Genomic DNA, 12,071 nt, shown 5'->3' with positions numbered 1-12,071 from the left:
AGCAATATGCTGGTATCTATGAACAACTACAGGTATCATTTCTATGCTATTCGCTATGGCTATATTATGAAGTACAAATGAATTATGTCTCATCTTAAATATGGTCATTAGACCCACAAATACATGTCAAGTGTATTCTATAGAGTTGATGTCTTGAATATTGGTGAAAATTAGCTAATATTTGGGTTCCGATGCCATTTCCCGACATTTAAATCTATTTGCATATACCCAAGTACTTTTTACGTCATTAAATGATCATGTGTTGCGTACTATGCCTATTCTGTTGCACATGCGTTTGAGGTACTTACAAGCAAAAGTTTGACACTAAAATTCAATAGTTTTGTGTTTTTCAGGCATCATGTGTAATCCCATGGTATATCTTAGTTTTATCTATTCGCTTATACCGATTTGTTCATCTTTTTGTCACTTATTACTTTGTACACATTCCTTGGAGAGGGATCCCCTGACATGCACATGTGACTTGGACGACTGTGCTCTTTATCATGGCTTTAGCAGGACAATAGAATGCAAAATATTTTAAAGACACCATAGACTACAGGTAGTACACATTGGTCCAAGAAGTGGGCGCCCTCAACGGCTAACTACACTTTTTGTGTACGCAGATGATTTGATAGGCAATTCTCTATATATTGTGCTTTCAACAATGATCTGTAATTAACTTGCAAATAGATGTAAAATAGAAATACGAGGTATTTATGTTGAAAAGCAATGCCCTTTGTCTGTGATCGTTAAACCAATAATTAGCTATTAATATTCAAAAACATTGTAAAATATTGTATGTATAGGTAGGAATGAAGAATAAACGACAAAAATGTATATGGTTATTTGTGTATTTGAAATTGAATTTGTTTAATGAATATTACTACTAGAAAGCTACCAAATACAGATTTTTGAAATCTACAGAAAAAGTGGTTTTAGAAAAGTAATGTTTCATTTGGTACCTTATTTTGGTACCAATGGGCTAAAACTCAGGGTCTGCTCATGGACTAAATTGGATATAAATAATGTAAAATACTTGCAAAATTAAAACCACGACACACTCACACATCAACACACACACACACACACACACACACACACACGCACGCACGCACACACACACACACACACACACACACACACACACACACACACGGCTCCACCCTCAGTCCGTCAACTTTAAGATCTCATCCAGAGTATCACGTACAACAAGGGCACTGGGACGATCAGATGGGACCATGACACAACACAGCTCACACAGCTCTCTGAAGGGCCCTTTCTCTAGCAGTTCGATGTTCATAGGCACGGTACTCTTGTCTCCCTCCAGTACTGACGCCATCATCACCTCTATGTGTTTAGTTATAGTTATGGAATACCAGGGTAGTTCTAGGCAGATTACCTCAGTCATGCTGCACCCAAGTGCCCAGATGTCTTTGGCTGTACTAGCTGCTAGTGGTGGTTTTGCAAACATTTCGGGTGATTTGTATCCAACTGCACCGCCACAAGCATACTCTGGACTCTCGATCGATTTTAAATATGTGAAGTCTGTAACTTTCACCACCATTTCTGCCTTGATTTGGACCTGAAGAAAAATGATATTCATTGTAAGATTAAGGTGCATATTCCTAAGACTAAATAAAATAAAAAGAAAGAAAGAAAGAAAGAAAGAAAGAAAGAAAGAAAGAAAGAAAGAAAGAAAGAAAGAAAGAAAGAAAGAAACCTTTTTTTAAAATCTAATTTTGAATAGAAATTATAATAGCTTAAATCATACTAAAGTATTGTCAAGTTTAATGTCATTAATGACACAGCAGCCCGTTATACTTCCTCAACTCCCTGGGGAACATATACATGCAGCCTTTATAAGCGCATAGGATTAAAGCATTCACATTACAACCTCTATCCTACCAGGTCCTCAAAAGACCTGTTGCCGGTTCCAAGATGCATTGCGCGTCTCTCCATACAATGCCATGGGTTTTTTTTACTTGTCGAGGGTGTTGCACGTGCTACTCAGGGGGATGGGTGTCACCTGACCATGCCCAACTCATAATCAAAGAGGTCAACATGTCTTTCAAAAAAATGATATTGATAAGTATTGTCCAATCAGAAAATAGGACTCCTTAGGATGTGTTAAAGTGTTTCAAAAATTATGTCGTGCTCACGAGATTATTTTTTATTTTTTATTTTACAAAATGTCCCTTACTGGCTTTCATACATTGACTCTAGGATAATGAAATAAAGTTGGTAACGACAGTAATTTCATGACATTGTGCGTAACTATATAGTACATATATAGCTGACTGCATGACACTGGTTCATGTAGTCAGATCGTGTACCTGTCGTTGTTCTCTACGTCATCATACCATAGGAACTAGACTACTGTTCATGTAGCCAACTCATGAAATGTACTTCAGTTCAAATGTTGGACTTTGTGAGATGACAGTTTCCAATCAATATTACTACAATCTGACAAAGTTCTATCACAATGTTCAATAGTCTACTATATAACAGAATTGACATCAAGGGTGTATACATGTATAGCAATTGTTATCTGATATAGTTGTCGATGTCAAGTACTGCTATGTGATCTTTGCTTTGTACAATTCAGTCTGTTTATCCTGTCCAAACTTCCTGACAACATAGGAATTACCATTGTAGTAGGAAACAACTCCGATAACACACATCAAATTAATCACAGACTTGTACAAAAAAAAGACATGTCTTTCCACAATTTCCAGATGAAAATGTTATTCAAACCTAATAAAACTACACAAGACTAAACATAACAACATAAGTGACACTTCTCTCGCGCACTGCATCTTGGAACTGGAAAATCGACTATTATACAACTGGGCTGACTGAGGCACAATCATGGTTCAAATCTTGCCCAAGGACTAGTCATTCAGAAATAAACTGCAACGACGGCGCTTGAATCTGCCACATGTTTGGAATTGGAGTACAGTATATATATTATATATATACAGTCTATACAGTATCTAAGATAGAAATGTTCAAAAGTAATTATCCGAAATATAGAAGTATTCATGGATATATTGAATATATAGGATATGTAACAATTTCAATGTAAGTTGTTATATCAAGGTTCAAGTTCAAATGAGTCAGTAGTTCATCAAATTGCATTTTTAATCAAATCGACATTTTTTATTAATAATTGTGGACGGAGACACACCCATATTGGAAGTAAACGGAACATCAGCCACCGAGCGCCAACCGTCAAAATAACCTTTTACCGACATATATACTGCTTCCTTGTAAACAGTGTGATGTTGATGACAATCCACTTAAAATAACTTATAATAAAGGTTATTTCCCTGGTGAATAAAGATTGCTTCAATGACAGCGAGTAAACAGACATCCTTTCTTTCAACAACATACAATAAACGGTCTAGACTTTAAAGTCGGCATAGACCTGTTTGTTTTGTTTCCAAACTATTAAATAAGTTAACGTACAAACGCCAATGATCTGTTATATTATTTGATAGTGTCATCATAACAGCGTCGTGAGTTGTGTGAAGTTTTATTCCATATTGGATTGTTAATGTCTGGATGTGTTATGCTATGTGTAAAATCGATGTTTCTGTTACTGTCTACGTGATAGACAGACTATATAGTACAACAAATACGCAGTGCTACATTTGGACGTATTTATCCGTGGTGCTACCATTGGTATCTCCGGGAGGGGTGGGGGGGCTGTAGGGAGTCAAAATGATAAATTATTTCGTGTTATCGCAAAGCAAAGATGAGCATGTGTGGTAAATGTTTGATAAAGGTAGATAAAGTTAACCGTCCATATGGATATCAATGTTTGATTGTTGTTGTCTGCTGCTGAGTAGAGAATGGGTGTTGAATTGATCGTTTGTATCTGATTCGCTGTGATTGTGGGATTTGTTTTATTTATCTACATCTCATTTACACCGTGGTGTTCACTGGCTCTGTAAAACATGGACAGAGAGGCAGACAGATAAACGGACGAACAGACAGACGGGCAGACAGACAGTACAACAGACGGACGGACGGACGGACGGACGGACAGACGGACGGACGGACGGACGGACGGACGGACGGACGGACGGACGGGCAGGCAGGCAGACAGACAGACAGACAGACAGACAGACAGACAGACAGACAGACAGACAGACAGACAGACAGACAGACAGACAGACAGACAGACAGAGCCATAACATTATTCTCTCACGTAGAGTAAGAAAGCTGCTCATATTTTCAGTTACCAAAACTAACTCGTTACCACCATACATTAATTAAATTACATCTCTGTCGCTCGGGAATTACGTTCCTGGTTCTGCCTAGAGAGGGGGGGGGGGTTTATGCATTCAATGAGTTTGTAATATCCTGTTACAAGAAAATAACAATCATTTTTGGCATTTACAGGAGGCTCACATCTGGTGTTATCTTAGTTTGGAAACATTTGCTATGTTAATGTTTCACAACTTGGGTATACAGCTTCCAGTGATGGTGATGATGATAATGATGATGATGATGATAATGCAAAACAGGTGATTTCATTAAGCAATAACCCCCACCGAAGGCGGGTATACACGAGATTTTAGTACAATTCGCGACATATAGCACGAGCCGAATGGCGAGTGCTATATGGAGCGAATTGTACCAAATTCGAGTGTATACCCGCCTTCGGAGGGGGTTATTTCTATTATATTATATCAAAATATGTGTCTATTTCTTCTAAATGTGATTCTGTGGTTATTTATATGCCTGAAAAGCCGAATTCACACGTACAGAAAAAGATCTTCGGTAATAGATCGTCGGGAACGAGCATATTTTGATGAGTGGATACGTTCATGTCGCCCACACACACACTGCATGAACATAAACATGGACTCGAGCCGTTCTACACGATCCCCTGGCTAACTGGGTTTGATATATTACATATTGTTTATTTATTTATTTGTTTTAAACCCCATAATTTCCTAATAGTCAAACGCCCCCCCCCCCCCTTTGGTTTCCACATTCAGCTTGTATGCACTATTCATATGCTAGTTTAGGGGCCCATTTTATCACTGCCAGTCGTGGTAAAATGGGATTTACCACAGTTATTATCCAATCAGAATGGCACATAGTAGCATGATATAATATAATAGGTTATTTCGCAGGTGACTAGAGATTGTTTCCTTGGCAACAAGTCAACAGACTACCTAATTTATTTTGACAACGTACAAAAGGCGGACTAGAACGTCAACGGAGACATAATCGTCGTGCTTTGCAAACCAAATAACGTAAGATTGTCCAGGTAGTGAAATTGTCTGTAAGTATATTATTGCTATTTACATTCTATAGTGTTATTAGCCGATTTTGTGATACGTGTGATATGTGTACATGTGGTGTTACATTTTAGATTGTATTGTGAATTTTGGAGTCTGTGGATGCTACGTGTAAAGTTAATAGTTTTGTCATTCTCTTCGTGATGGACAGGATATAGTAGGAAAAAGCTCATTTGACCATATCTTTTTTTATCGAGGATAAAACTTGTGCAGATAGCGGCTGTCTAAATATGATGAGCACGCGATGCATGCCATGTTAGATCTAGCGTTATCTCTCCAGAAACAGAGCGGGTGAATACTAACAAGAAACAGGTGTATCGGTGATGGATGTGGGATGTGCATGCATGCATGCATGTATATGTATGTATGTATGTATGTATGTATGCATGCATGTAATAACAGATGTAAAAAAATAATTGGAGAAATATATTTCAAATTTGATACATCGTCTTCAATTTTAGAATTATTTTCTGATGATCCGTTAGAAAAGCCTTATAGATTTGATTGATTTAACATGACGTCATATCTAGACTTGATAACACTTCTCAGATCCGGCTCGATGTCCGTCTTCCATATTGCTCTCCATCAATAGAAGTCATAGGTTCAAAGAGTATCGATCCACTTACCGTTCGTTTCAAGTCACCGTTCTGTGACTTTGCTGTATGCAATCATGGAGAAAGAAATAAAAAATTGCAGATTCTACACTTTAAGATAGCAAGGTCGTAATGTATTGTTACCATAACTCTCTATTTCCTGGAGTGGCCTTCCCCTTTCATATAAAAACAGGTTAATATACAACCTGTGTTCAACAAACTGATCGCACTTTGAGTCCAGGTAGGGTGGCGTCTCTGATAGAAGATTTTCCTCAAGTTACCACACAGTCAACCTGATCATTGTTCACATCATCTCGATTGCAAGGTGGTTATATATATATATATATATATATATATATATATATATATATATATATATATATATATATATATATATATATATATATATATATAATATATCAAATGCACTATAGCTTGATTTGTATGTTTAGCTCTCCGATCGGTTCTTCATCAGGGTTTATTTTTAATGATTACATAGGTTAAACTCGTGATGTAAATTGGCCTCTATTGATTGTCATAGCTGGTGACACATACTTCCTCTTATCGGAGTTATCAGTGTATCCCTGATCCCTGGACGTGTGATCAGACTTAGTTATTCAATTATTGATTTTGACTTCTACTCCAGCACTATATATGGGGAATGGAGCAAAAACACAACTTATTGTAATTCAACCCCTTGATACTTTGTGACTGCTTCACATAACACATCTACCACAAAATAGACCAGATTTAAACTGAATACCTCCCGTTAGGCCATATATCTATAGCTATCATATATGATGTACCCCTTACTTGGAAACTTGCAAAGTTAACATATTGTCTAATTATTATTAAGATATAACCTAACTATGGAAAATCATTAATTATTCAAATTACTCATTAAAATACATACATACATACATACATACATACATACATACATACATACATACATACATACATACATACATACATACATACATGTACATACATACATACATACATACATACATACATACATTTGTGGTATGGTGTGCGTGTTTATGTATTATTGATCTTTGGTAGATTTTGGATGCACATATTGTTTGTACATGGAATCGAATGATAGTTTTATATTTTCCATTAGTTTCCTGATAAGATTAATGTATGCTATTGATGTATGCTACACCTTAAACCTGAGTAAAATTTATACCAAACTGTTTTTACGAGTTTGTTAAACTTTGAAGTGAGTATTCGTTTGAACATATTTACTTTTATTGCTTCGTTATCATATAGATATCTCGCGCAAAATGTCTGTTATCGAAAAGTTATCTGAAGCCAACCAATCGTACGAGGATGGTGTTTCAACAGAGCCACCAGCGTACCAACAACAGCCAGAAAACCTGATCCCTGGACAGGTACCGATTGTCCCACCGTCACTGGGACAGTATTTACCTACTACAGTTATTATACAGCAACCTGCAGGTACTATACGTATTTATTGTTACGAAGAGTAATATAACTACCTTATGAATGGGGTATGTAATCAGCAGTTGTTAATCATATGCATGTATTTAATTGGCGTGGCTGTTTATAAAACACATATGTACAGACTGACATGATCACTTACCCTCCTTACGAGAGTACACGTTTTGTGAACAGTTAAGTGCCATTGCAAACGATGGCGCTGTTGCCATATTCTAATATGACATAAAATGACATTATAACAATGTTTAGGTAAAAAAGTAATGGGGGAAAAAACATGCATACTTCGATAAGTCCATCGTGCTGTTCCCACACCGATTTCAGTGCGTTCAGTGCTCCTGAATACGTGTGAGTGTGTAGAATGCTGAAATTCTGTACAAGAACTTCAGAATCCAAAAAATAGGGCTGAGCTGGTTGAACATGCGAATGAAATGAAATCACGTTTACTCTTATGAGCACATCACATGTCATCAATGAAGTAAATAACAGTATATTGCAAAAATACACTTTGTACCCATACGACTGCATTATAGGCTGTAGGGGTGTGATTGGTATAAGTGCATCTGTGGCATTAGTCATATGTACTATGACGTGATGGTATTTAATTAAATTTTAACTACAAATGATAAAAAAAAATATGTGAAATGAAATACAAATATCATAGGTGACAATAGGTCATTTCCATGATGAATAAAAGATAGTTCCCATGACATCAAGTCAACAGAGGTCTATTGACAGCATAAAAATACAGAGGACGGAGACATATTGTTGGTGCTTCCAAACTATCGTCTGTTTATTATACGCTAAGATTGTCCAGTAAGTTAATTTGTCGGTAAGTAATTTGTATGTTCATGATGGTATACTGTAGTGGACGTTGTGCGTTGCTGTGAGGATTTTCTTTTTCAGATTGATTTTTGAACTTTGGATTCTGTGATGCTGCATGAAATATTAGTGTCTGTCGTGGCGTTGAGGCGTCTTCGATAACGGCTAAAGTATAGGTCAATAGTTCAAATCCTGAAATTTAGGTGGTTTAGCCTTACCGTGCTCCTTGTGTTTTTAACGACAGTTTTCTATCACAGATGTACCAGGAGACAATTTTCTTGTTCCATGAATTGTGATGAAGGTACAGCCACCGTTTACGTGTACGGTCTATCGGTTGGTCCGTCTGCACATGCATATCACTTGTTTGTCGGCTGTGCCGTATTGTTTCATTTTTATTGTCAAGCCAGGGTCATACATACTAGCTTAATTTAACGCAATGAAAAGACTGTGTCCTAGTAGAACTATCGCAAATTAACGGGGTGAATGCTGATAATAGGGAACTTGCAAACCCGCTATGTTCAGTGAATGTTGCATCATGGGAAATGTGATATTAAATACTAACCAATTAGCATTGTAAACAATAATGTTACATTGTCTGTAACCACAATTGATCAATTCATAGTCACCATGACCATTGCGGGAGGTTTATTTTATCGGTAGCGCCAGATTAGGTATTACAATAACCACATATAATCCCATAGTCCTTTGCGTCTGAGCATGCTCAGTCTGGATTGCAAGTTCCCTATATATTGTACTTATCTCTATTCAATCAATTATCCATTCATTATTTCATTTGTGAACGAATTATAAACACTTTTGTTTATTTTCATATCTTTGCTCAATCACAGCAATCAGGTAATTTTGAACCCGGCCCTTTTTTCTGCGCCGTGCGTCTCAACTGCCCTTGAATGATATCCAAGTAAATCAATTTTCCTTCATATGTCCTTACTTTAGAGTGTCCAAGGTCAACGAACTGTATACACTACTATTACTGAATACACGTAAACAAAATACCACGAGCTGTACGTTCCTCATATACACGTGATATGCAATGACAAAAAGTTGGATGTCATGCAGTCGGAATATGATAAATTATAACGATTTTACTGTAAATTAAAATGTATATTTATACCATATGAGTAATGGGTATGGAGAAATTGTGTGCATATGTTTGTAATTATTATTATTTGCATGGATATTAAACTGAAATGTATGTTCACAAAATACCCTTGCCTGTGACACGTTGAGTAATTATATTGAGTGTCATGCATGGAATTTGAAATATTTCCATATTAAGTTATTTGTCAACGTTTGGACAATAAACAAAGTACAACATTGTCCAACAAACAGATTAAAATATAAACTGTCATAAATAATACTATGTTTCACAAGACCCGACAGACCCTATATGTTTACAATCTAGCCAATTTAATATTTAAAATGACGCCCTCTACGGCATGGTCATAAAAAACACTGATTGTACGATAGTGCCCCAAGAAGTGTGTATCTGAGTGAAAATTCTCGCTTCTTACTGAAAGTTTGGAGCGTTAATATAACAATTGATTCCAAGTTTCTTTGTGACGTTAATTGATATTTTAAGTCATCAAGTCTGTCAAGTATGAAAGACTGTCAAAGTATGATTATGAAATGAAAATATTAGTAAAATGTACATAAAGACTACCAATCGACCATTTTTAGGTGTAGTACAATGAGAAACGTAGAAAAAGTACGGATGTCCTAATATGCATAAATCAGATTAAGCAGTTTGGACTTTGGCATCGCAGATCGATTTTCTTTACTATAAATTGTAACTTAATGACATGATAACAAACCTAGCTAGCCGTGATGTGGTTTGTTAAGGATTGACTATCATACCTTGTGACGTCATGTACATGTATATCTTATCTCAGTGGCCTAATCAGTGTATTGTACCGATGTATCGGTGGGTGGGTGGATGGATGGATGGATAGATGGATGGGTGAGTGGGTGGATGGTTGACTGACTGACTGACTGACTGACTGACTGACTGACTGACTGACTGACTGACTGACTACTGAATGAATGAATGAATGAATGAATGAATGAATGAATGAATGAATGAATGAATGAATGAATGAATGAATGGCTGAGTGAGTGAGTGAGTGAGTGAGTGAGTGAGTGAGTGAGTGAGTGAGTGAGTGAGTGAGTGAGTGAGTGAGTGAGTGAGTGGGTGGGTGGGTGGGTGGGTGGGTGGGTGGGTGGGTGGGTGAGAGTGAACGAACGAACGAACGAACGAATGAATGAATGAATGAATGAATGAATGAATGAATGAATGAATGAATGAATGAATGAATGAATGAATGAATGAATGAATGAATGAACGAACGATCAAACGGACTGAGGGATAGGGAGGAGGGATGGTTTAGTGGGTGGGTGGATGGATGGATGGACGGAAGGACGGATCGACCGACCGACAGATAGACACCAAACCATCGAGATAGACAACCAGATGTACATACAGACATGCATTTATAGTGCATGTATGCATGTATACAAGCAGACAGACAGACAGACAGACAGACAGACAGACAGACAGGCAGGCAGGCAGGCAGGCAGGCAGGCAAGATTGATATAGCTTCGACAAATTTATAAGTAGCTAAAATCGAGGTTTAATTTGAAACCGATATAATACATTTATTGTTTTTCCTCATTGTAGTTATCTTATAAAACAATAAGTGAGATGGATAAAGCAGGTAGTGCAAACCAACCGTACCCAACACAGCCAACAACGTCTCCCTACGTACAACAACAACAACAACAAGCAACGTACCCTCCCCAGCCACCGTACCCAGCACAGGGACAATACCCTACTCAGGGTCAATATGCAATGCAGGGATCCGGACAGTACGCTGCGCGCACGGCTGTCGTCGTCCAGCAACCTATAAGTACGTATTTGGGAAGTACAATATCTTTTAGGTATGAAACGTGGGTGACGTTTAGTGGTACGATCACCAAAAGTAATGTTGGTGTACACGTATATATTGTTCTGCATTACCTTTAGACACTTGGTGATTTTAAGTAATCTAAAACTGGACAAACGGAGCCCATTGTCATATAGTCCCCTTTGGGAAACTGAAAACATCAAGATTAAGTTGAAATCATCCGTTTCAACTATTCCCGCTTTATTTTCGCAACAAAAAAAGACAGATTTCAAAAAGATGACGAATAAAAATCGGTTTAGTTCTAAATACTTTTCATTGCATTTTTTCAATTTGATCTATAGATATAGCTAATGTGGCAGTACAATATAAAGATTACCCGATAACTGTATACTGTCATTCCTGTCAATGTGAAGTAGTAACCAGAATGGAGCACAGCACTGGTACAATGACTTGGATGATAAGTGGCATTATCTGTCTCGTTGGGTAAGATTTCCTGTGACACGAACTTCCGTTTGGATTAACCCGTGTCATTATAATGAAATACGTTGACTTTAACATGTGTTAAGTCTCAAATATATACAATCGTTCACTTTTTATCTAAGATGTACATACAGACACAGACATAATATAAACACAGATACATACATACATACATACATACATACATACATACATACATACATACATACATACATACATACAGACACAGACAGACACACACACACACAAGCACACATACATACATACATACATACATGCATACATACATACATACATACATACATACATACATACATACATACATACATACACAAACATACACACATACACACATACATACATACACACATACACACATACATACATACATACATACATACATACATACATACATACATACATACATACATACATACATACATACATACATACATACAGAGACAGACAGACACACA

The 12,071-nt window shown here is 37.0% G+C and overlaps 1 protein-coding gene across 1 annotated transcript; it reads right to left on the bottom strand.

Moving 5' to 3' along the window:
• Positions 1 to 1,165: 1,165 nt before the first annotated feature.
• Positions 1,166 to 1,564, bottom strand: LOC144445279 (receptor-interacting serine/threonine-protein kinase 3-like). The gene has a single exon (XM_078134821.1). It carries the CDS (start codon positions 1,562 to 1,564, stop codon positions 1,166 to 1,168), a length of 399 nt encoding a protein of 132 aa, XP_077990947.1.
• Positions 1,565 to 12,071: the final 10,507 nt, after the last annotated feature.

Source organism: Glandiceps talaboti, chromosome 14 (genome assembly GCF_964340395.1).
Source record: "Glandiceps talaboti chromosome 14, keGlaTala1.1, whole genome shotgun sequence".
Classification (NCBI taxonomy): domain Eukaryota; kingdom Metazoa; phylum Hemichordata; class Enteropneusta; family Spengelidae; genus Glandiceps; species Glandiceps talaboti.
This window is presented reverse-complemented; position numbering and strand designations above follow the sequence as displayed.

Bases quoted from the DNA above. Each gene is read 5' to 3' on its own strand.
- LOC144445279 (XM_078134821.1), bottom strand. From the start codon at position 1,564: ATGGTGGTGAAAGTTACAGACTTCACATATTTAAAATCGATCGAGAGT.